Source organism: Anguilla anguilla, chromosome 18 (genome assembly GCF_013347855.1).
Source record: "Anguilla anguilla isolate fAngAng1 chromosome 18, fAngAng1.pri, whole genome shotgun sequence".
Lineage (NCBI taxonomy): Eukaryota > Metazoa > Chordata > Actinopteri > Anguilliformes > Anguillidae > Anguilla > Anguilla anguilla.
This window is the reverse complement of record NC_049218.1, coordinates 8,084,254-8,110,430: the sequence shown is the minus strand read 5'-3', so window position 1 is coordinate 8,110,430 and position 26,177 is coordinate 8,084,254. Positions and strand designations below refer to the sequence as shown.

General features: G+C 49.1%; 1 protein-coding gene across 3 annotated transcripts in view; it reads left to right on the top strand.

Annotated features, from left to right (window-relative positions):
* The window catches only part of LOC118218246 (spectrin beta chain, non-erythrocytic 1-like), a 107,795-nt gene extending 84,435 nt beyond the window's left edge, over positions 1-23,360 (top strand). For 2 of the 3 annotated variants that reach the window (XM_035400783.1, XM_035400781.1), the window contains 20 exons: positions 552-754; positions 1,930-2,020; positions 2,677-2,823; positions 3,706-3,969; positions 5,324-5,548; positions 6,175-6,264; positions 6,880-7,158; positions 7,693-7,823; positions 9,056-9,260; positions 9,474-9,848; positions 10,205-10,449; positions 12,677-12,815; positions 13,393-13,477; positions 14,171-14,367; positions 14,945-15,048; positions 15,366-15,420; positions 19,902-20,101; positions 20,229-20,402; positions 20,664-20,706; positions 21,850-23,360. In XM_035400783.1, coding sequence (XP_035256674.1) covers positions 552-754; positions 1,930-2,020; positions 2,677-2,823; positions 3,706-3,969; positions 5,324-5,548; positions 6,175-6,264; positions 6,880-7,158; positions 7,693-7,823; positions 9,056-9,260; positions 9,474-9,848; positions 10,205-10,449; positions 12,677-12,815; positions 13,393-13,477; positions 14,171-14,367; positions 14,945-15,048; positions 15,366-15,420; positions 19,902-20,101; positions 20,229-20,402; positions 20,664-20,706; positions 21,850-22,077 — 3,480 coding nt within the window. In that variant the 3' untranslated portion in view covers positions 22,078-23,360. The remainder of the gene's footprint in view (positions 1-551; positions 755-1,929; positions 2,021-2,676; positions 2,824-3,705; positions 3,970-5,323; positions 5,549-6,174; positions 6,265-6,879; positions 7,159-7,692; positions 7,824-9,055; positions 9,261-9,473; positions 9,849-10,204; positions 10,450-12,676; positions 12,816-13,392; positions 13,478-14,170; positions 14,368-14,944; positions 15,049-15,365; positions 15,421-19,901; positions 20,102-20,228; positions 20,403-20,663; positions 20,707-21,849) is intronic. The other variant, XM_035400782.1, reaches the window with a different exon arrangement.
* Positions 23,361-26,177: the final 2,817 nt, after the last annotated feature.

Below are 26,177 nucleotides of genomic sequence, written 5' to 3'. Positions count from 1 at the left end.
TGCGCTGAGACCAGCAACTGAAGGTAGGGGTCTTTATGTGACATCAGAACAGTATCAGTGGCTTATTGTCTGGTGTGCTATAATTACAAGTCTGGTTGAAATTGTTTTTTTTTTTTGTTTGTTTCTCATTAAGTACTTATTCTTATCATTTAAAGAAACGGATTGAATGGTTTTTGTTTTTATAGTAGTGATAGCATTAGCTGGATTCTTTTCTGCAGTGGCTTTTGCCTACTACAGTGTAGTGCTGTGATGGAGGTATCTACTGTACATAATACTGAGTGAACTGCAGTTGTGCGGAGTGTAGTCGTGTTCTGAAGTGTGGGGGTGTTGTTAAACTGAACAGCTGAACAAACCCAGCGTGTGTGGAGAGGAACAGCGTGTGTGGAGGAGTACAAAGTGTCGACCGTTATCCGATTCCAGATTCTGCCCCACCCCCTCCCCCCTCAGGCTCTGTGATTCAAGGGTGCTGAGGTTGCCCATGTGGGGGGTAACGTCCTTCTCTCTTTTCTCTTTCTCCCCCCCTAAATGCCCCCCCCCCCCGCCCCCTTCAGGAGTACGTTCTGGCGCACACGGAGATGCCCACCACCCTGGAGGCGGCGGAGGGCGCCATCAAGAAGCAGGAGGACTTCATGACCACCATGGACGCCAACGAGGAGAAGATCAACGGCGTGGTGGAGACGGGCCGTCGGCTGGTGAGCGACGGCAACATCAACGCCGAGCGCATCCAGGAGAAGGCCGACTCCATCGACGACAGGTGCGCTCTCGCCGCCCGGCAACGTCGCCGCGGAGTTAGGATGACAACGGGGAACTTTCGCCTCTGCTGGGCAGGCGTTTCTTGTTGCGTCCTTAATGTTGAGCTCTCCAAGTCAAATTCCATGGACTGGTTGCCATAGCAATGAAGTACTGAATACTGACTCTTGAGTTGTGTTACGTTAGCTACGTATCTTTGACTAACCTCAGTGTCTGTGTGTCCTACAGTAGCACTGCTTTACGCTCACTGTGGCTGTTCACCTGCTGCTCTCAGTTGTGGGCTCTGCTGGGGAATCGATGCATGCCCCAGGGCCCTTATGGAACTGCGTGGGAAAATATACAGATTATTGCTGCTCATTTCTATAAGGCTTCACCTACTTCCAGAGGGCTGTATTTTTACATTTTTGAGTATGCAGCTGAGATATAAGTTCCTGAATGGAGGTGGTGTTTCTGTAAATGGGCTTTTGGAGTATGGGACTGTTCCCTTTTTCGGTTTTACTAACACTGTTGCAGTTCTTTAATCTTTAACTCATTCACACCACATCTTACTGCTCAAAATAACAGGAGTCAATAATAAAACATCACAGCCTGTTTCAGTCGCTAAACATGGCTAAGACGCGCTAACTGAATATAGTCCGTGCTGGTTGATCAGTACCCAAACGTCCTCCTGTTGAGATACTGTGACCTCCTTTGATTCCTGTCTGTGCGAGCGTGACTTTCAAGCTGCGGTGTGATAAAAGCAGTGACTCATATCGCACGCTTTGGAGCACAGCGCGTGCTTGTCTGGGCTCTCCCGACTTCATAGCGAAGGTCGTGGAAATTACCTGTGAATAATACAACAGGGCATTCCAAACCGGCCAGAAAAATGAAAAGCGCACAGACACAAAGCATGAAGTGGGTTATAATAACCTGATAATAACCACACCACCCCTGCATGACGGATCAGGCTAGTCACTCAGTGGTTACAGGTTTGATTCCCAGTTAGGGCTCTGACCAAAGGGAACAGTGGCTAGCCAGCGTTGCTTACTTGCAAAAGTGGAATTTTGTATGCAAAATAATGAAGCCATATTGGAACAGTGTATAAGATGTGCTTGTGTGTGTGTGCGCACTTGTGTGTGTGTGTGTGTGTGCGTGTGTGTGTGTGTGTGTGTATTCATGCGTGTGTTTGCGTGTACACAGGCACAAGAAAAACCGCGAGGCGGCCAGCGAGCTGCTGATGAGGCTGAAGGACAACCGGGACCTGCAGAAGTTCCTGCAGGACTGCCAGGAGGTACGCTGCCACACGCTGTTAGCTAATGAACACTCTGAGCTATCCCAGCATGCCACGGGGCAAGGGGGCGGGGGGGGGGGGGGCCCTCCGGCAGTCACCGCAAATCTGCATCAGTGCCAACGCACATGACCCGTTCAGAAACCTCCCAATCTCAGTTACTGAAGTTGAAGTTATGCATTTAGAAATACATGAGTTTCATTATTAGTAAAGTATTCGTTGTTTTTGTCACGAGGAAGGAGTGAAAATGTCAGGAAACCTTCCTCTTGCATTGACACGCCAGTTCACACACGCACGCACGCACGCACGCACACACACACACACACCCACACACACGCATGCGCGCACACCCACACACACACGCACACACACACGCACACACGCACGCACACACACACACACGCATGCGCGCACACGCACACACCCACACACACACACACCCACACACGCACTCATGCACACACACACACACACACACACGCTCACACCCACACACCCACACACACACACACACACGCACACGCACACATACACACTCTCAGTTCATTGCAGACCTGCAGCAGGTACCGTCCTATCACAGCGGTTATGAGGGTCTGCGCATCCGCAGCAGCACAGTCTAACGCCCCCCCCCCCCCCCCCCACCATCTCTGTCTGCGCAGCTGACCCTCTGGATCAACGAGAAGATGCTGACTGCGCAGGACATGTCGTACGACGAGGCGCGCAACCTGCACAGCAAGTGGCTCAAGCACCAGGCCTTCATGGCCGAGCTGCAGTCCAACAAGGAGTGGCTGGAGAAGATCGAGAAGGTGAGGGTCCGCCCCTGCGGGTGTGCTGTACGGTGAGGGTATGCCCGCGCGAGTGTGCAGTAGGGTTAGGGTACCTCCCACGGGTGTGCAGTACGCCGAGGCCACGCCCCCGCAGGTGAGCAGTACGCAGCACGCTCAGCCGTCTCCCCTGTGACAGGTTGTTTTCGGCAGAGCCCGCGGTGCGGTCCCTCTGGTCTCCGGGCGTGGCTTTGAGGAGCGAGCGGAGGGCGGGACTCGGTGCTGAGGGAGTCACTCCACCGCTGCTCCGACACAATACTGCTTCCTGTTTTTATTCTCTCATTAATGGACACACACATGCGGCTGCAAATAAATACTGCGCTCCACATTTAGTGTTTTGTATATTGACGGCCACTTGAGCAATGCTTGTGTTTTATATGACATATCAATAACACTGAACTTGCTTTATTAATGAGTGAATATTAATTAATCAGTACGTTAATCAGCTAAGTGACAAGATTTGTATCTTTTATACACAGCTGGCCATTAACGTTTCAACATTCGCATTCTCATGAAAATAACCATCTCATCAGCTGATGGCCCTTTGCTCTGAAAGCAGCCTGTAGACTCACCGGATACTCGGCTCCTTCCATTCTCTCCGCTCCTTAACTAGAGCGGGAGGTTCCTTTTGGTAACGGGAGTTTCTGGTGCTGCATTACAGTGCCTAGTGTCCATTGCCAAAATGTTGTACTTGGTTCAAATTGTCAAATTGGAATATTTGAACTTTCATGGCAGGGAGGCACAGCATGTTTAGAATGCCAGGCTGTTGCCAGGTGTCTGGTGGAGTGTGCAGAACCTGTGATCACGTGTAGCCGATTTCCCACAATGCTCGGGGCCTGACGGCTGTCCCGTGCCCCCGCGCAGGACGGGATGCAGCTGGTGGCGGAGAAGCCGGAGACGGAGCCGATGGTGAAGGAGAAGCTGTCGGACCTGCAGAAGATGTGGGACGTGCTGGAGTCCACCACGCAGACCAAGGCGCAGTGCCTGTTCGACGCCAACAGGGCGGAGCTCTTCACCCAGAGCTGCGCCGACCTGGACAAGTGGCTGGTGGGCCTGGAGGGGCAGATCCAATCGGACGACTATGGCAAGGACCTGACCAGCGTCAGCATCCTGCTCAAGAAGCAGCAGGTATGGCATCACTTCCTGTCTGTCGCATCACTTCCTGTAGTCACTGCTCCCCTGGGTGGGGGGTGGTTCCCTTTGGGGGCCATATCGACCCCCTCCCTCACAAAGCACATGTTGACTCATTACCTGACAAAAACTGAAGGTTGTTTTACATGTACATTAACACATTTTAGTGAGTTTGGAAGGTGACTTGCATAGACACACAGTGCCCTTCAATGCAAAAACAGCTGTATCTGTAAAATGCTAAAAATATATACGTGTTCAAATACCATGAAATAAAAGCTGAATCTCTGTACTTTTCTCATATTCATGTTTTGATCTCAAATTTAAATGTCTTCAGTACATGAAAAAAATAACTAATTTCACTCTACCATTCCTGTACTTTTGGAGGGCACTGTACATGCATCTGTGGACAACAAACAGCAGTGATTCTTAGTATCAGTCCATAATCTTACTACATAAATTTGGATACCATAGTAGCTGCAAGGTGGAAGTAGAGAATGGTTATTTAGGGCATTTAATTTTAGATTTAGAATAGGTACAGCAAGAAACCCCTGTGAAACGTTCAGACTTCAGCCAAGGCACAGTCATTTTTAGACATATTTGGTGCACCTGCGGCGTCCTTGCTGTCCTGATTTGGAAGGCGCGGTCGCAGGTCTGTGTTGTGTAGCTGCGGGCCGCTCGTGAGTCCCTGCTGTTATCTCCCTGACGGATCTCTTTCACCGAGCTGGGAGGTGCTAATCCCCAGTGAAAAGGCCGTCTGCGCGCTCTTTCTCTCTTTCTTTCTTTCTCTCTTTCTCTCTCTCTCTGCGGACCGCTCATTCATACGGCGCAGACGCCCGCCTCGACCGGCTGGGCAGCCCGGCATTACATAAGCACCCCCTCCCTCCTCCTTTACGTAATCCCCCTCTCCGCTGCGCTCCTCTCCGCTCTGCTCTGCTCCGCTCCGCGGCGCTGGGGGAAGAGCCAGAAACCGCGTACGCTGCGAAGCGCTGCGAATCTGTGGCGGCCTCCCTGCGCGTGCATGCCCTGGTGTGAGAGGGGGAGAGAGAGAGAGAGAGCAAGAGAGAGAGGGAGAGGGGGGAGGAAGAGAGAGAGAGAGAGAGGGGAGAGAGAGACAGAGGGTCGGAAAGGGAGGGGGTGAAAGGGAGACGGAGACAAAAGGGGAGAAAGAGGGGAGATAGAGAGGGACAGGGGGAGAGCGAGCAAAAGAGTGGCAGGACTGATAACGAGACTGTGAGAGACAGAGAGGAGAGGGAGAAAGAGAGGAGACAGAGAGAGAGGAGAAGAGAAGAGTATACTGAGTCTCCTCTCACCCCTCCACCCCCCCCCCCTCCTCCCCCTGATCATGCCTTAGATGCTGGAGAACCAGGTGGAGGTGCGGCAGAAGGAGGTGGAGGAGCTGCAGAGCCAGGCGCAGGTCCTGAGCCAGGAGGGCCGGGACACGGACGAGGTGGACGGGCAGCGCAGGGAGGTGGAGCAGAAGTTCCGGGAGCTTCTGGACCCCATGCGCAAGAGGAAGGACCTGCTCATGGCCTCCCGCGAGATCCACCAGTTCAACCGCGACGTGGAGGACGAGATCGTGAGTGCGCCCGCCCACCGGGGAGGGGAGGGGCGGGGCGGGGAGGAGGGGGAGGAGCATCTGTTACGGGAGGTAATTTGGCCCCTGGGGGGTCTCCCTGGCAGAGCAGGTCCTCTCTGAAGGGAAAGCGTGTATATATTTTTTTTGTTTCCTGTCTGGGGGGAGGGAGCCCTTTGGGAGGAGCAGCAGGTGCGCTAGCTCAGCGCCGCGGCGCGTTCGTTAGCCTCGGTGGCGGGGGGGGGGGCGGCGGCGGCGGCGGCCCCGTACGCTCCCACACGCTCAGGCCGCCTCGCTTTCCGAGGCAGGAAAGGGGTTTTTTATTTTATTTTAACGCGTCCCGATTTCCCGTCTGTGAAAACCCGAGCGCCCGTATCCCCCCGCTCACACTTTCAGACGCTGCTCAAACTCGCACGTCTGCAAATAGCACCGGTGAGTTCGAGCAGACTGGAGAGATTCACACAGCACTGCTTTCCCTGCCTGCTTGTTCCTCTGCCATTCATGTAATGGTGATGGTAATAGTTACGTACGTTTCCCAGCTTATAAACGGTTCTGTTCACCTCAGGAAGGAGTGTATAACGTGTGTGCTTGTATTTGTTTGACTGATTTTTGTGCTTCTCGTTTAATAGCTCTGGGTTGAGGAGAGAATGCCACTTGCCACCTCCACAGACCATGGACACAACCTACAGACCGTGCAGTTGCTCATCAAGAAGAACCAGGTAGGAGCCCAGCTTCCAGAAAACGTGCTCACGGTGTTGCTGCAATGTGGTGACAATGTTGTAACATTGAAAAAAACCTTCCAGTAACATTGTGAGAACATTGTGTGATAGCTGACTGGTTCAGCAGAATTCAAGAAAATACATTCCTTCTGTGAAGTCACGGAAAACGGTAAAATAGCTGTCTTTGTATAGTCAGGGAAATTTGGCCAGATAAAAAAAAGAAGCTTCTACAGTGAATGGAAAAGATCAAAGTGACTTACTGTCAAGTCTTGCAATATCTTTGTTTTGATAGTGGAAAGTAATGGGACAGATCATTGGTTTGTCCCTTAAATCAATAAACATAAGTCATTGGTCACTGTAGGAAACATTTTTCGAAGTAACCTGTCTCAAAATTTATATCCATCTCGTAAAAATCCCCCTAGCGACTCCAAGCAATCTTGACTATTACACCGAAATAAATCCTTGAAAATCATCCTTGAAGCATGATTGAAAAGTCAAGAGCGTAAATATGATTTAAGTGGAGAACTCTGGTCAGGATGAAGACACCGGGCCCTGTAACAGTCTGTGAGTGACCAGGTCTCCCCCCTTCCCCTCCCCTTCCCCCCCCCCCTCCAGACCCTGCAGAAGGAGATCCAGGGCCACCAGCCGCGCCGCGACGACATCTTCGAGCGGAGCCAGAACATCCTGCGGGACGACAGCCCGAACGCCGAGGCCATCCGGCAGCGGCTGGCGGACCTGCAGCGGCTGTGGGGCCTGATGGTGGAGGAGGTGGAGAAGCGCCACGCCCGTCTGGAGGAGGCGCACCGGGCCCAGCAGTACTACTTCGACGCCGCCGAGGCCGAGGCCTGGATGAGCGAGCAGGAGCTCTACATGATGTCAGAGGAGAAGGCCAAGGTGCAGTATGGGATACTGGAGGGGAAGGGGCCAAGGTGCAGTGTGGGATAATGGAGGGAGGGGCCAAGGTGCAGTGTGTGATAGTGGAGGGAGGGGCCAAGGTGAAGTATGAGATGCTGGAGAGAGGGACCAAGATGCATTATGGGATGGGTTGGGCTGATATGCAGTATGGGATACTGGCGCGAGGGGTCAAGGTGCAGTATGCGATACTGGAGGGAGGGGCTAAGATGCATTATGGGATACTTGGGAGGAGTGGCTAAGTTGGGACACTGGGAGGAGGCAAAGATGCAATGTGGTTTGCTGGAGAACCTGGCCATACGTGGAACTGAGGCCAAGGCGCATTATGGGATACTATGGCACGGGAGACCTGAGGCAGGGTGTAATTATTGAGTGTTTGATTGAGTAGGAACTGTTGCGCGGTGGGGAGTTTGCTCTTGATAAACTCAGCTGATAGGAGCATAGCTGTGACCGTGACGGTGAGGCAGCACGGTGAGTCTCTCTGGGTGACCCCCCCCTGCTCTCCGCCCCCCTCAGGACGAGCAGAGCTCGGTGGCCATGCTGAAGAAGCACCAGATCGTGGAGCAGTCGGTGGAGGACTACGCAGAGACCGTGCACCAGCTCTCCCAGACCAGCAGGGGGCTGGTGGCCGCGGGACATCCCGAGAGGTCAGTGTGGCCCAAACCTGCACACCCACATACAGACAGGGGGAGGGGTCATGGCTCATTCGGCCATTCCCTGGAGGAGTCCTGTTAAACTAGAGCTGAGGCTTCCATCAATTATCCAATTAACTATACTCAATTAACTAAATAACTGTTGAACGTAATGTAGCCATGTTCTTGGTTTTAACCTTTTTTTTCTTCCTTGGATTTGTCATTTCAAATCTTTAGCATACTCCTCCACCATGGTAATGCAGGTATATTGTCTTTGGAGGGAATAATGTGCTCGGTGTTCTGTCATTACATTGTCAGGGAAAACCAAAAGCATGTACTTGTGTACTGGAGGCAGTTAAAAGTCTTTGTGCTTAGAATTCTAACTGTAAAGTTTGGTATTTTTCTGCACAATCTAGAATGAACCAGATTAAACTGGATGTGCTGCATCCCCCTGTACTGTGCTCTCATGTTTCAGTATCCCAGGCCAATTACGAGCAATCATAGAGCCATAGATAGAGCCAGTCTGATGTTTCTAATGGCCAGTTGGCATTTTAGCCGCGACATAATAATCCCTGATAAACCGTGGGAAAATTGAATGTTTGCACATTGTTTTAAGGTCACTGCGAGTTCAGCCATTTTAAATATTGTAACGTTAACGAAGCCATTGGCCTAGGCCGTAAAATGGAAACGGTTAACAACATTTGACCTATTTCAGTTCATGGCTTTTGATGAGTGGGCCACTAAGGAGTTTCAGGTAACCTCTCGAAAGCCTAGTCGTCATGCAGAAGTCAAATTGACTCATATATAGACAATTTGGAAAGGAATAGGAAATTAGGTCAACACAGCAGAGTCAACCAGCTGGGCTGTGTGCAAGCATCGTGCATCACCAGAGCAAAGCTCATGAAGTCAGCTCCTCGTCTCAGTACTGATTCCATCTGTCTGTGTGTGAAGATTGAATGTATCTGAGCCTTGTACTGAGAAAAGACCTTTGATGGATACTATCCAATAATAACCATTCTCATCATTTTAATTTCATTGACCTGTTTGAGCAGTGATCTCAATCTCCCTCTCTCTCTCTTTCTCCCCCCTCCCTCCCTCCCTTACACTCTCTCTCCCCCTTCTCACTCTCTCTTTCTCCTTCCCTCCCTCTCTCTCTCCTCCCTCACTCTCTTTCTCCCTTTCCCCCCTTCTCACCCTCTCTCTCTCCCTCCCTCCCCTCTTTCTCTCTCCCCCCCCCCCCCTCTCAGTGAGAGGATTAGCATGAGGCAGTCGCAGGTGGATAAGTTGTACGCGGGGCTGAAGGACCTGTCGGAGGAGAGGAGGGGGAAGTTGGACGAGAGGTTCCGGCTCTTCCAGCTGAACCGTGAGGTGGATGACCTGGAGCAGTGGATCGCCGAGCGGGAGGTGGTGGCGGGGTCGCACGAGCTGGGCCAGGACTACGAGCACGTCACGGTATGCCCTCCCCCTGCCCCCGCCCGCCTCGCTGTCTGGTCTGGGGCATCAGGGCTTAGTATGAGGGCTGGGTACTGACAGGTGCCTTAAGATACCGTACCTGAGATATGAATGAAAGGTTATTAAGACCTTTATATCTGATATGGGATATGATAGGGAGACGTCGTCACTCAAAGTTTCCTTTTCTGCCATTTCCGCAATTTCCGGCCGCAGATGCTCCAGGAGCGTTTCCGGGAGTTCGCCCGCGACACGGGCAACATCGGCCAGGAGCGCGTGGACGCCGTCAACCAGATGGCGGACGAGCTGATCAACTCGGGCCACACGGACGCGGCGACCATCGCCGAGTGGAAGGACGGCCTGAACGAGGCCTGGGCCGACCTGCTGGAGCTGATCGACACGCGCACGCAGATCCTGGCCGCCTCCTACGAGCTGCACAAGTTCTACCACGACGCCAAGGAGATCCTGGGCCGCATCCTCGACAAGCACAAGAAGCTTCCGGAGGAGCTGGGCCGCGACCAGAACACGGTGGAGACGCTGCAGAGGATGCACACCACCTTCGAGCACGACATACAGGCCCTGGGGACGCAGGTACGAGCTCCCAGAATGCACCTCACCTTCAGGCATGATGTATAGGCCCTGGGTATGGGTATGCCGTACGAGTCCCCAGAATGCACCTCACCTTAAAGCATAATGTATAGGCCCTCGGTTTGCAGGTACGAACCCCAGAATGGTATATGGGATATTGTCGTTTGTGGGGAAAAATGTCTTCCATTTTTTTTTACCTTGAGTGAATCTCATAGCTAAAAAATACACCATGTATAATCCATTACATTCATACAGCAGTACTGCATCGTTTTACACTCCTGAATGTGGGTGAGACTGCGCTGTAATAACGGTGGCACATACCTGTGCGTTCGGCCCTTACCTGTGCGTTTGGCCCGCAGGTGAGGCAGCTGCAGGAGGACGCGGTGCGTCTGCAGTCGGCGTACGCCGGCGACAAGGCCGACGACATCCAGAAGCGGGAGGGGGAGGTGCTGGAGGCCTGGAAGGCCCTCCTGGAGGCCGCCGACGGGCGGAGGGTGCGGCTGCTCGACACCGGCGACAAGTTCCGCTTCTTCAGCATGGTGCGCGACCTCATGCTCTGGATGGAGGACGTCATCCGCCTCATCGAGGCCCAGGAGAAGCCCAGGTACGGCCGACGGGGGGTTGGGGTGGGGTGCGAGGGTGGGGTGGGGTGGGGGCGTGGTGCTAGGTTGGTCAGTGCGCTCAAAACGCAGCCTGTCTTCTGTCCAGACCTAGATCAAATGTGCATTCGAAATTCTTTGGTGTTGGTTGAAATTCTTTGGTGTTGGTTCTTTTTCAGTTCAGTGATGTAACTGAAATTAAATTCACAAATTGGAAAAATGTTCGTTAATATCCACTATGAGGGTTTTTTTAAGTAATTGGTTATTGAATTAACCGACTGAGTTATTTTCCTGAATTGACTGAATCGAAATGAATTTCATACCAAATACAAATACCAAGTACTTCAAATTTGCAAACTGTCCTGAATATCTCTGAGAATTTCCGACCAAAGCATGTCAGTAAGCAAAACGTACAATTATGTATTTCTTCTGAATACTAGTGAAAAGCAATGTATTTTTTTACCTGCAGCAATATGCTGAATGTACACTGGTCTGAAGGGTTGAAGTGTTTCACATGATTATTAGACCCAGATCTGGTTCTGTGTCCATGTCAACAAAAGCAGAAGAATGATTCCTGAAAAGAACAGAAAACAAATAATAGTTTGTATTAAAGGGTCATTTGTTGAAGAGCACTTACCTCTCTGTCGTGCATGAAGCTCCTCCTTCACTGAAGTACTGAGACGCAAATCCAGGCCAAGCACCGAAATACACAAGGCACAGACCCTACTGAGACAAATCCAGGCCAAGCACCAGAATGCATAAGTGAGGAGAGTCATGGAGAGCGGGGTTTATCTGGCTGGGTTACTGTAAGCCACTTGGAGTTTGTGCGCGAGATTACGTCAGGGATCGGAGGTCGCTCAAGCACTCTGGGCGGAATTTCTAGTAACGTCAAAAGCAATCAAATGTAGGTCACTCCGACCAATCGCAAGGCGTTCTTCTTCGGCAACGGTCTTCAGCAAGTACGCCTGACAGTCTTTCAGTTTGAGTTATTAAAATGAGTGTCAGTGGCCATTTTGGAATTGCAGCGACCCTGACATTGACTTTACTTCCAAATGCAGGGTGTGTGAGCAGGGACTTTTTCTATTCTCTCAGTGAAGTGTGGTTTCCACTTTCCTTTTCATTCCAAAAACCAACAGTTTTTTTGGATTTTCTCGTCAGTCAATGACAAGTAGGTTTTTACAAGACAATCAATATTGATGAGGACGTATACATTCAAGTTTATTTGTCAACAGACGTTAACAAGGAAGGTGGGAGAAAAGGAATCCAAAAAGGAATAGAAAACAAGCCAATACACAGATGGAGCATGCAATGTGGTTATCATCAAGTAAATTAAAAAACAGTCAGACAGTGTGAGAGACAGAACATCTGATTAGTCTTATTCATCTACTTTACCTAGTGCGCATACCCTGTGGGTACTTCAGGATAGATGGGAAATGTAGTTTCTCTGCATACGTAAACAAAAAAAAGGCTGCCGCATCTTAAGAAATTTGGAGGAAGAGCCATAGAGAGATTTTTTTTTACCGAACTGCATAAATGTCCCTAATCTAGGAGGAACGCGTGATTGCCGCCTAATCAGAATCAGTCACCACCCATTCACCTCGGCCTCAAAGGCCCACGTTCTGTCATGGCGGCGTCTCGTCCGCACTAGAGCGGAAAGAGCTCGGCTCAGCCTCAAACCGAAAGCGTAATTGGCGTAATTAAGCCCGTGCTGGCTGAGGCTCCTCTTCCGGTACCGCTGCCTGCTCACAGACCCGTGCCCAGCCGACTCCTCTGATGGGGGGGCGGGGGCGGGGTGACGGGACGGAGGGACAGAGATCCGGTTTCTGAACGCAGCAATTACGCGGCTCGGTTTCCCCCCCCCCCCCCCCCGGACCCTTAGCTGGCCGATCGGTTGCCTGATTAATTACACCGTTAGAGGGAAGGGATAATGGGGCCTTGGCCCTGCGTCCGCATTGTTGCCTGACAGGAGAAAGACTCCCGCAGTTTTGCTTGCCAGGTCCCCTCCATTAGCGCAGCTGGGGCCTTGTGAACAGGGGGATCGGAACTGCGATGGGGGGCTGGGGGGATGGTGGGGGTGGGGGGTGGGTGGGGGTGTTGGGGGTGGTTTTACTGAAGCACGTAGGGGCTCGGCTCGGCTCCTTCCGTCTCGCCCGATGCGGACCAGAAAACAGAACGCGGCCGTGAATGCTAACGCGCCGCTCCGGCTCTGACTGTGACCTCTGACCCCTGCAGGGACGTGTCGTCCGTGGAGCTCCTGATGAACAACCACCAGGGCATCAAGGCGGAGATCGACGCCCGCAACGACAGCTTCACCACCTGCATCGAGCTGGGCAAGGCTCTGTTGGCACGGAAACACTACGCCTCGGAGGAGGTGCTCCTTCCCCGCCGTGCTGTCACTCAACAGCTTGATAAACCACCCAGGGCTGCACGCCCCTGAATCATTTGTGTTTTTGGGGGGGGGAGTTTATCATAAACAGAGAACAGTGTATATCAGGCACACATTTGTGTATTTCCCGCAATGTGTTAAACACTGGGGTTAACATAAGTAGTAGGTAAGTACGCATGCACAGGAAAATGATTAAAATGTGCAACTGTTTTGTTATACAGTAGCAGTGCAAATGCGTGCATTTTTTAAAAAATATTTCGTTATGAAATTGCCACACGCTTTTATTTTTTTATTGTGCCTGTGTACTTGGGTACCACTTATGTCAACCCCTGGTTATACAAGTAAAATTCTTATTATTACTGTTCTTATTATTCTTCTCATTATACTTTAATAGTATTTAGTATTTATTGAACTATTATTTATTTAATGGTATTTACTTGGTAATTACTTAGTATTATTATCTTAAAGATTCTGTATTTTCTGTATGTTCCTACATGGATGTCTTTAATTAGGAATGTATCAAGCATTATTGCTCTCTAATCACCTGACCTTTCTCTCACAGATCAAAGAGAAGCTGCTGCAGCTGACAGACAAGAGGAAAGATATGATTGACAAGTGGGAGGACCGGTGGGAGTGGCTAAGACTGGGTAATTTGTTAAATTTCGTTTTTTGTTCAGGCATGCCAGCATGTTGCTAGGCAACCCTGTGACTGTCTTTTGGTCTGAATCTCTGTTTGGAACCGTTCCACCCGTGTGAGAAATGGTGACATCTGCAGCCAGATGAGATTTTTAAGCCAAAATCCCTGGGGGTCCTGGCAAAATTTCCAAACTGGCTGTCTCAACCTACCACCTAATCACCCCCTGCTTAAGTGGCTCAGTCGTCCCCTCCCTCTCTACCTCATGCTGATATTTAATTGGCCTTCTGGTGCAAATATGGCTGCCATGCTCATATTTGTAGGAGCCAATAATACCTGTGATGTTCCCTGAAGTTCTTTTCTTAAGGTGGTGCAGACACGCCAGAGCTTGCATGAACAGGGAGTTTCTGACTTTTCTGCATGTCCCGTATAGGACCCTTGGTGTACCCCGGTCTGTGCTGTAACTGGGTCCTGAGGACAATTGAGGCAAAACGTTTTGGGGTGTCCCTGTGTCCTCACAGCTCACTGGCACGTCCTGTTGCACGCCCAAACCCAGCTCTGCCCTCCTGACCCAACTTAGCCCTCTTTACTCAACTTTGGCCTCCTGACCCAGCGTTGCCCACCTGACCCAATGTAGCCCTCTTGACCTTCTTACCTAACTTACATTGTTTGACTCCATGCCTGACCCTTTTGCGTTCTCCTCCAGTTTTGGAAGTGCACCAGTTTTCGCGGGACGCGGGCGTGGCGGAGGCGTGGCTGCTGGGGCAGGAGCCCTACCTGTCCAGCCGGGAGATGGGCCAGAACGTGGACGAGGTGGAGAAGCTGATCAAGAGGCACGAGGCCTTCGAGAAGTCCGCCGCTACCTGGGAGGAGAGATTCTCTGCGCTGGAGCGGCTCACCACGGTGAGGACCTGACCGCTCAGAGACGCACCTGAGCCTAATATGGGACACACCTGAGCCTAATATGGGACACACCTGAGCCTAATATGGGACACACCTGAGCCTAATATGGGACACACCTGAGCCTAATATGATGACATGAGACACTGCAACCCTTTAGACACCAGTAAAATCCCCCCAAATTGCTGATGATTTTAAAATAATTTTAAAATGATGCAGGCCTCAGAGAAGATCACATGCTTGTCTGTGCTCTCTTACATCACTAGTAGAGCCTGGGTTGCAGCGATGGGCACAAACACACATATACACACACACACACAATTAGCCATTCCAAACTGGCGAAAAACATGGGTCAAATTGTAAAAAGAATAGAAAGCTTTAAGAAGAACATTAAGGTTTTTAATTCCGCTGCAAGCCATATTAGCAGGGGCTAAGCAATGCAGTATGGGTAGCACACGTTCATAAACAGTGTCAATGGGATGTAATGCTGGTGATTTAGCTGATATTTACTGTAAGTGGGTAGGTTTTGGGGCTCCCCGTCGTACAGGGTGAGTGACGGGCGTGTTCTCTGGGCTCACAGATGGAGTTACTGGAAGTGAGACGAGGACAAGAGGAGGAAGAGAGGAGAAGGCAGCCCCCGCCAGAGGCCATTGCCGCCTCGGAATCCCAGTCGACACTGCAACGGTAAGAGCTGCTGCCTGTGAGGGTGTCCTGTTTAGGCGCTGCTCTACTGCTCGTAAGCGTCCAGCGGTATGGTATCGAATCCAGAACGTTTCCGTAGCGAATGCGGCTCCCAGCCCAGTGGGCTAAGTGTTGCAAGCGGCGCTCCGAGATTGGAGGGTCTCCTTTGGCCGGGATGATGGCGGCTCACTGCCACCGCTCACTGGCGCCCCCCTCTGGTCACTCTGGCACCCGCAAGGACCCAGTACCAGAGCAGAGTGGAACAGCGACGGTAAACAAACGCAGCCTCTGAGCCGATGTGCCCTTTTGTGTCTCTGCAGGGAGGGTGAGCAGGTCTCCCAGAACGGACTGCCATCAGACCAGGACTCTCCACGGGTTAGTTACCGATCCCGAGCCTACCAAAGCTATTCCAGCTTCCAGGGCCGCCACTCTGGGCCTAAATAGGGCGGGATACCGGACTGGGACCCTCCCATACGCCCCCTTGTGCCTTTACCCCAGCCCTGACCCCCCCACACACCTCAGGCCTGGGGGTAGTACAGACTGACTAGCCCCATCAGCCTCTCCTGCTAGCCCACCCCACCTGCACCATTTCTGCTGTTCGGTCCCCCCATCCCCCCGTCCTGTTCCTTGCTGATCCCCTATTGGCCGGCTAGTTAGTCACAAAGTAGCAAAAGCTGCTTATTCAAAAGCTGCTCTTCTTTTTTTATTAATCAAGCACCATGTTTTGCTTTATAGTTCACAGTTTTGTTTTATTAAATCACTTTGGCAGTGACTGCAGAAATAGGAGCATTCATAACAGCTATAGCCAGAGGGTGCCATTTGAAATTTTGAGCCCCATGTAAAGATCACACATTGGGCCCCACCTCACCAGGCCACCCCAAATTTTTTGAGGGCCCCTGTCAGTCAGGACCCTTGGAGTCATTGTGACTCACCCCCCGCCCCCCAATATGGTTCCACTGGTTATAACATCCGTTGCATTGCAGGAGGAAATGCTTTGATTTTTACAAGCTGCATCGGAGATACGTGAAATGTATTGTCTTGCTTTAAACCGCAAACTTCCAGCTTCCCCTATGTTGTCAGAAACCTCCCACAAAAACTCCCTGGACCAATTGAAAACATTGAGGAAACATTAAATATTATTTTTTGAAAAAACTCTGGAAAGTGAACTATCCCTTTAAACTGACCTATCAAAGGTACATCAACATCCACTCGAGCTAGCGTCCTTGTTGTGCACTTCTGTGGAGACTGATGTACAGTCGGACACTGTGATTGGCTATTTGATGTACAGATGTACTCTCTCTGAACAGTGATTGGCTATTGAACCTTCAGTGCCCGCCCTGTCGTAGCCCCCAAATACCTGTGCTCCCATAAACAGCTGTTCTTTCTGCACCTGTCTGTTGTCATGTTTCTTTTTCTTTCCTCCTTTGGTCTCCTGTCCTGTGTACTTCTCTTACACAAATGGAATGAGCCACAATTTTAGGACTTTTTCAAAGAACAATTATTTAACAGTATTAAATATTGCAATAGCCTCTATATTTGTCAGTATGATTTTGTGTTGCTATGCACAGAGAACGTATCATTTAAATACTTTTGCCGTGCGTTCCATTTTCATTAGGATTTCTTTTGCTTCAGAGTGCCAGCATGCCATTTGCAGTTATGAAAATGCCAGCTCTTTGGAATAGCAGTCACTTAAATTAGCATAAACATAAATATCATTGGCAAGTCAAACCACTGATTGAATTATTCAGGAAATTATTGGCAATGAATCTGCAGGTCCCAGGCGAGTCTTGCTTTGAGAGATTTGAAAAGTTGAGGGGTAAAATAATCATTTTTCAGAATTAAAGTGAAGTGTACATATTCTGAACGACTATATGGCTTCTGACAGACGTTCTATCTATCATCCATTCTTTAATGTCTATCTCTTGCCAATAATGTGTTTCCAAATATATATATGTATATTTTTTTCCATTCTTTTTTTCCCCCCATTGTCTTCAGGCCTTTTTGTGTAACATGTCGTTTTAATTTATGTTTTGTCGACCTCTCGTGGAATATTAATCTTTACCGAGATTGTGTGGCATGTTAGTCCATTCGTTTGATTAACCCTCCATTTCACTTCCTGTCCCAATAAAGCCAAAATGGCGCCGTCGTCCCCAGTGTGCATCCCACCTGTTCTTGTTGTCCCCTATGTTTATGTTTTACCCTGCAGGAATAACCCTTTACCCCTTTGTTCCCGGTGTCTCGCTGTTTGCATGTCGTCCGCGCGGTGTCAATCACCCGTGAGTGACAGCTGTTCTGTGTTTTATGTTCTTCCTTTTCTTCTGTGTGATTAATCTGTGATTGTCCATGATCAGGTCATACGGTGCGAGTTCCCGTTCAGCAGACATTACATATTGTGCCCATGTTTTTTTTAGCTTGTTGTGGGTCACACTTACAGAAGGCTGTTGAAGCAGGGACTGTATGTATCTTAGAGAGACTACACCCTATTTCTATATTACCTCATTATAGTGACCACCATTGTAAGGTTTTTAACATATTTTTTTCTGGGTTGTGGCTGTGGAAATATATAACTTTGCACTGCAGATAAATGGGACAGATACATTTACCATCAAACTTTACAGATTGCTTTCCCCATCTGTAAACTTTTTATTATCAGAACAAATGTTAGGACGTCAGAGGTAGCAAGAGTGGACAGCTGGTATAACAGGCAAGATGGATTTTTGCTACCATATTTGGAGAAGCCTAATCCAGAACAGGTTTCAGTGAGAACTTATGTTTCTAAAAATGTCTTTTTAACACTTTGTTTTGCTTCACTTGAATGACGTCCAAAAGCTGCCATTTAAAAAAATTTGATCACTATTTAATGAGCCTTATACTTGGAAATAAGTGCACTTAATTTTGACTGGGAAAATAAGATAAAAATAATTCCTATTCCAAGTTAATTTAGATACTTTGTTTTAGCTTAGTAATTTAAACAAGAACTGTGTTAGCAACGGAGTTATTACAGCCCACAGTGTTCGGTGAGGAAGGGTTGTTCTGATTTTGTGTGCTGCTACAATGGCAAAGCCTTTACCTCGAGAGTGCCCAGCAGTCACTTTTCTTCTTAGTAGTTATTTAGTACAAGTTTTAATTTGACCAGTTATCTTTGAAATTTGTTGTGTCTGCCAAGAAACTGCCGTATGCACCACCTTAAATATGACCTAAAAATATATTAATGCCATCACATAATTATGTTCTGTTATGAAAAAGCGGCAGCCACAGTGGCAGACTGGTCAATGAATGTGGAGTGAATAAGCTACACGCTGTGACCTTTGAACTTTGGGGTTCTCAGCTCCATGTGGTCAGTGACTGCCATCTCCCAGACGGCTCTCTCTGCGCTTGTTTCCATGGAGACACATGATTGGTGGTGTAAGGGGTCAGCTAGATTTTGGGGGGGGGCTGGGGGGGGTGGGGGTATAAAGAAAGAAACACAGGGCTGAACACAGGGCAACCCGGGACACCTGGACTCCTTATCCCTGCTACGAGGATGACGGTTGTTAAAGCTCACAGGGAGGCGTGGCTTCGGAAGACCGTCTCTCCTGTTCCAACCAATGAGCTGGCTAGGCCCCCCCCCTGCCCTGCCAATCGAAGGCCGAGAAGCCTGACAGCAACGCAATCCGCAAAGCACTGGATTGGCCCGGCCCTTGATGTGTCTTTGTAACGGGGTAACTAGCTGTGACAGACTGGAGTGGCTGTGGTGTTAAAATCCCCTTTAACAGACAAACTGCTTTCTCCTGCTTTTTCCAGTAATGACAGCAATAATGATTCACCTGCTTCACGACAAACAATTTCCTTAATTGTTTGCTTTTTAAAAAAAAAATGAATCCACCCTTTGCTGGCTTTTTCCTCTACCACGTGAACAAGATTCACATCTTGGGGTGGCAGTGGTGTGTTTTGGTGTGTGAGCCCTTCTTTAACCTCTAATTGTGTGGGCACGTCATTTAAAATCTTACCTTCCTCTCCTCCTTGACAGCTCTCTTCTAATCAGTGACCAATCAGATTATCGGCGGATCAGCCCCGCCCCGTTCGCGAGAAATAAACGCTGTGCCGTGATTTGCCGGAGCTTTCTAGAGCCATTGCAGAGCAGGCCTCCCTACGGCGGGGTTGCCGTCCAACCGGCGACCACATCGCCGGACGGAACGGGACTCCATTTTGTTTGCGCTTCGCGGTCACGCCTTTGCAATGGTGTGAAACTCCGAGCCTCTCAGCCTCTCTCTCCTGTCCTGTTTTTGAGCGTGTCGATCGGTGGGGGGCGGCGGGGGGGGGGAGGGCGGGACTGTAGAGCTGCACGCACCCCCCTGTGAATCCACGGGGGCCTGGCGGCTCTACGATTCCGCCGAAGTGATTCTGCTGTTTTTGGCGGGAAGGGCCGTAATTGTTAAATGGACCACAGATTTAACAATTCGAGGCTGCTGTAATGGCATGAGGGTAGCTCAGGATCCCGGGAGGGCGCTGTTCCTTTCTCCCGGGGGTTTGTTTTTTTTGTCAGTCTAGTGACGCACTGCTGTATTTTAGATGTATTAATTTAGTAGGTAGGTGGGTTCAGTTCTTTAGGCAGGCAGTCTAAAGGGGCAGAGGAGTTTTAGAACGCATCCCCTATAGACATATTCATAATAATATTCATAAGCGTCCAGACTAGTTTTTCGTTTCTTTTTATCATCTCCCGATTGTGAAGCACGAAAAATGTTTCTACACAGCCTCTGACACTTGACGCGCATGAAGCCCTGTCCCAGTGCATTGTGGGTGGGGCGTGTGGGGGCGGGGGCGGGGCCTCGGGCGAGCGCGGCAGGTTGCCTGACCTGCGTCCCTCTCTCCGGCAGGACGGCGAGGAGATCGTGAACGGCGTGGCGGAGCGGAGCTCCAAGGAGGCCAGCCCCACCCCGTCGCCGTCCGGCGAGCGCAAGGGCAAGCAGGCCGCCACGCTTCCCGCCAAGTCCCAGGACTCCCCGGCCTCCCAGATAGAGGGCGTGCTGCACCGCAAGCACGAGTGGGAGGCGCCCAACAAGAAGGCCTCCAACAGGTACGCGGGCTGGTCGTCGGCCGGGAGGTCCTTTTCCCGCCAGCCGCTGCACACGAAAACCGCCAAAGGGCCTCCAGTCCTGAACGCACGCTTCCAGTGACCTCACTCTGTATGTGTTTTTTCTCAGGTCCTGGCACCACGTGTACTGCGTGATAAACAATCGCGAAATGGGCTTTTATAAGGACAACAAGAGCGCCAGCCAGGGCATCCCGTACCACAACGAGATCCCCATCAGCCTGAAGGACGCCTTCTGCGAGGTCGCCGTCGACTACAAGAAGAAGAAGCACGTCTTCAAGCTGAGGTAAGACCCCGCACACACACACCTTTACACACGCGCACACACACACAAACACACACACAAACATAAACAAAGCAGGGGACTCAAATGGTGGTGGTGCTAATTATATAATTGTTTTTTTCATGCCTAAGTTTAAGTTACCAGGTCACCATTTGTGCCATTGCAGACAATATGCTACAACAAACATCTGAAGTTCTGACGTGTGTCTAAATTTTGGGGGATGTTTGATACATGTTTGACGTTGTGATATTTTCTTTTTTGCAGACTTACTGATGGGAATGAGTATCTCTTCCAAGCCAAAGATGATGTGAGTGCTCATTTCATTTCTCTTTTTGAACAACAGTTCAGCCATTTTGGTCGTCCCCAGCTTCGTAAGTCTGAGCCATCACAAAATACTGCAGGACGCGTAGCTTACTGGGTGTTTGTCCAGGTTGTGCCCTGGCTATGCGAGCTGTCAGATGTGCTCTTAGGGTAATGGAGGAGATGGGCTGTTCATAATGACCTGGAGACGCTGATGTTGGCTATTAAGGACGTAATGAGGTTTCCGTGCCGAAATGCTTTATTGCTATTCCAGAGGAGTTCAGAGATGCAGTCGTCCACTGCAAAGGGTCACAGCACCCCTGGACAAGCAATAAGAGCACGATCACTTCTCTTAGCGGCGGACATTTGGTTTTTTAGCGAGGTGGGCTGATCGTAACGCGGTGTTTTTACCGGTTCCGACCGGTTCTCACAGCAAGTGCGGGTTTCTCGTGAAGAAAGCTCATATTTCAGGTACCGGCTGCCACTGCTGGCCTGTAGGCTTTCATTAAGCTAAGCTACTTTTGATCCAATTCAGTTTCGGCGCACAGTTTGCCATTACTCATCACATCGGTGCTCTGTTGAGAAGCACTTTCCCGAACTGATGGATTCTCAGTGTGTACATTGGACAAGGAAGGAAGTTGCCATAGAAACATTTGCTGGAGTATTGAAAATGTCTTCGCTTGAACTGATGGGAGCCAGCAGAAATCATTTTGTGGAGGTTTTCCAAAATCCGTGATATTGACCTTGTGATATGACATTTATTTGTCACAGAAGCTGGTGAGGACAGTAGAGACATTGTTGATTAAATGTCATCTATAAAATAAATGTGTCTGTTAAGATGTATTTTAAAAATAAGTATGTTGGTATAAACTTATAAATGTGATACAAACTTTCTGTTGTGATATTTTAGCATACCGAAACAAACTTAGTTTTATTTTCTCCTGCTTTAAAGAAGCTAATTTTGGCAGCGCTGGTCATACTCAGTTTAATTAGAATGTAGATCTGGGTGGGAAACTCTGATCCTGCGTAGCCGCGGATTCGCTTGTTTTGGTCGTTACTCAGCATTTATTCGATCAGCAAAAGCAGTTGATCGCACGGTTCCCTCGCCTAAGGTTAACTAACGGTCTGTGCCCGTCTGCGCCCCCCGCAGGAGGAGATGAGCATGTGGATCGCGGACATCGCGGGCGCCGGCGCCTCGGACAAGGCGGACGTGACGCCGAGCAGCCAGAGCACCCCGGCCTCCAGCCGCGCCCAGACCCTGCCGGCGGGCGCGTCCCTCGCCGCGGAGTCCAGCCCGGGCAAGCGGGAGAAGGACAAGGACAAGGACAAGGAGAAGGACAAGGAGAAACGCTTCAGCCTCTTCAGCAAGAAGAAGTAGTGAACAGGCCCTCCACCCCCCCCCCCCCCCCATTCCTGGGCGTGGCCACTTCTTCTCCAGCCAATGAAATTCCAGCATGCAAGCTCAGAACCAATACACCACACTCTGTGCCTAATGTTACTCCAATTGGTTTTAGAAGTAAATTAGGGCTTTTTAAATAAATAAAAAAATGTACACAAATTAAAAAATTGTAAAGGAGAAAAAAAAAATATTTAAAGCTAGGGTGTGAGATGCTTTGGGCAGCTTCCGTCTTAAAAATGACAAGTAAATACATAAATAACTCAGAGACAGGACCAGAGGGAGGTTATTTGTTTTCATTACCCGTTTGACTTTCCTTTTTTCCATTTTTTCCATTTTTGTTCTTCTCTCTTTTTTTTTGTAATTGTATGTAGTTATAGGGTTTGGATATTTAAACATTTCCTCAATTTTGTGAGGCTGTCTTTGGAAAGACGACTTACATCCTGTTCTGCTGTTGGAAGGAGGTGGGCAGTGGTGCTTGGAAACCATTCCTTTCTACTCCGCGCATTTACTGGACTGCACACCTGCAATTAAACAAACACCTGTTCAATTCCCTGTACTAAAACCTTACACCCATTATAGGCTTCAATAAGGTATATCGTCTTTGCTAATATTTAGTATAAACACGCATTAATTTTGGATACAGATCCATAATGATCAAGTGTCAGCTACTAACACACGCTGGTGCTTTTTAACAGTGATTGTGACAAGCAAGAATGTTGGATTACTATGAAGGACTTAGAATACTGAATACATTTTAAAACTTGTAATTTTACAGCAAAAACTCCTTTATTTGTTCTGTTGTTTTGTTTCTGTTGTTGTTCTTGAGTTGCATTATATTGTACGTTTCAGGTTATTCTAGTACAGATTATAAAATAACTAGATGTATTATAAACACTTAAAAGCATTGTTGTTAAGTGAAAAAAGTGGAAACAAAAGCATTTACTGGAAAAAAAGTAATGTTACTCAAAAAAACGGTTGCTTGCTTGTTGGCTACAGCACTGCGTGTTATGATTTTTTGCTACATTTTCGCGCTATTTGATACATAGTGTGCATTTCTCTGTCTCTGTAACTATTGTAATGAACATTTTCATCTTATTGCACAATCAGAAATGACATTATTATAGGAATGAGCTCCTTTGCCCGGGTGTGAGGGTCTGTGGGCTCGCACTTCAGTGAGGCCAGCCAGAAGTATGGAACTGCACCTGTAGACTTTTACCCTCTGTTAAATATGTTGCAAAGTCATTAAAATGCTTTTAAAATTACTCCAGTGAGTATGTCTTTCTTTAACGTTTTCTCCATCTTTCGCACATTTGAAATTGCCGTACACATGGAACGTTCTTATTGGGCACTGCAGCAGAGTCGCGTGTGGTTCACCTGACTAATCGGGTGGGCATCTGCTCCTGGATTTCACGCCAGCTTCTGCTGTTAATTGTTTAAATCGCCCGAACGCGTTTATTCACGTTTTAGCTCATGAATGAAGGATCTTGTGTCCCTGTGTGAAACATTTTACTGTGGTCTCCAAGCCATAGCGTACTACAGGAGAGCTGACGTCAATCCGATGAGAGGCACACCCATCACTTTGATTCCCCATAACCTGTAGGCACCTGTAGGTGGTGGTTTTTTGTTTTTTGTTTTTTTGTAGGGGGAAAATTATGCAACTGTAATCGATCAAGGATTTCAGAGTTAAATTCTGAAAGGCCACGGAGTCTGTCAGTTTTCCTGCACTTTTAACACTTAATTTAAGGCCTCATTTTAAAAGAAAGTAAAATTGATATTAAATTTAATGTTAAAATTAGCAGCACAACTTTTATGTCACAGCATTTACCATCGTTTTGACAGCGTAAACACACTTACCTCTAGAAATGAAGTTACAGAAGGCTGCCGTCTTGTGGCTAAATGGTAGCAGTGCAGTCGAAAATAAAACCATATGCAGAAAAATCAATGTTAAATTTTTAATTATTAAAATTGAAATGCAAAATATTAAATAAGAATTATTGGGTATTATTGTTTTTGTTGTTGGTGTTAACCCCAGTAGGAACTAGTGGGCACTGTACTCTGGTCATGGAGTGGAGCTGTTTTACCGTGAGGGGAACACAGTTGCATTAATAATGACTATAAATGGCCCTATTTGCCTCTGTCTCCATATGATGGATTATTTAGGGCATTAAGGACACCCTGCTGTCGGGTCTTCATTTACTTCTGAGAAGCATCAAGGCTGCAGCCCCAGGTTTGAAAAGAGACCGGAAGGACAGCCAATGAATTATACATCCCATGATGTATTTGCCCCAGCCCTATGACAGGGCACCATGCGGCTGGGAAACTAAGGTAATGATCTCCCCTACCCCCCACCCCCTCGTTTGATGTGCGAATGCAAACACGCACGGATGAGGCCTTTGTGTGTACTTCAGGGCTCACAGCTTTAATGTGTTTATTGGTTTCGGTTTTTTTTTTTTTTTCTTCAAATGACCTTTTCTCAGGCTGTCAAGGTTGGGACGGAGATCATGAGGGACACAAGCTGAGGAATTCTGCTGATTTTAGTGCTACTCCTGGCTGTCATAAAATAAGTAAAAGTTAGGGGAGTAGCTTTCATTGAAATAATGAGTGTAAAAAGAGAAGAGGTTAGGATCTGTTTCTAGTCTGTGGAATCTGTGGAAATGACACTGTGGCAGACTTGGTCATTAATTCACATTGCCACGCATTATCATCCGCCTTAGTCCTGCTACATATTTTTAAAGTAAAATATATATATTTAAACCTCTTTTTCTCTGCTGTTGATTCAGTTGAGCGCAGACTACCCACCCACCCTCTGGCGCATATGCAGAGCACTCTGAAAAGGCGCCTTACTGTATCTTTGAGTCGCTGAGGCCTCATTTTGCCCCTCGTTTCCCGCCAGCGGAACCTTGAGAGAAAGACGTGAACTGCGGCGCGTTCGTCAGAAGGGGGAGCGCGTGCACTGCCAAACCGAGCCTCCGGGAGCAGCTCCAAGACTCCGCTGCTCGAAATTCACTGAGCGTGTTTGCCTGGGGGGGGGGGGGGGGATGAAAGGGCTGTATGTAATAACCCACTCTTGGATTATTACATATGGGGGGGTAGGGTTGTGGTTAGGGTTAAGGTTGTGGTTTGGGTTGTGGTTAGGGATAGGGATAGGGATAGGGAGCCAGTATTGATAATTCGTAGGAGCTGCTAATCTGACCCATATGGGTACGGTTTATTAGGCCCTGCAGCCCCTGCAGCCCCTGAGCCCCTGAGCCCTCAGTGGGTGGCATTTCAGGAAGTAGGGAAAGAAAACTGCCATCTCAGCTGGACTCACCACAACAGCCAGTTTCCCTCCCCCCCCCCCCCCCCACCCCAAACTCTGGTCTCACACAGGTGGCCAATTACTGGAGCTGCAGACATCAAAAACAGGCGGAACGAGGGTCCGGGGAGCACAGCCCTCTAATGGGGATAGAATGAGCAAATTGCTGTTCATTTCAGCTTTATTCTCTCTGATGATTCTGATGAGAAATTCTGATTGTGGTGCATCCTCGCGTACCGATGTGCTCAAAGCTGCTCATCACTAGTAATTACGACTCCCTTGTTCCACGCTGCGGCGATCGTTGCAGCCCCCGCTGTGGGTTCTGGACAGCGCAGGCCAGCTTCTGTTCACAGCCTGGTAGGGCTCACAAAGACACTTGGTAAATGGGTAAATGGACTGCATTTATATAGCGCTTTTATCCAAAGCGCTTTACAATTGATGCCTCTCATTCGCCAGAGCTGTTAGCAGTTAGGGGTTAGGTGTCTTGCTCAAGGACACTTCGACATGCCCAGGGCGGGGTTTGAACCGGCAACCCTCCGACTGCCAGACAATCGGTCTTACCTCCTGAGCTATGTCGCCCGCACTTAATGTGTGCAGCCCAACTGGTGGACCGCGGACAGCCAATCGCAATCACAACCTGCACGGCTGATTCCCTCTCTATGGGCGATACCCGCGTCAGTTGTGGGGGGGTTACTGACCACAGTCTGTACTGGCACAATCGCCATTGGACACCAGACTGTGGGGTTCATCCGACCTCTGGAACATGAGATGGCAGTCAAAATAA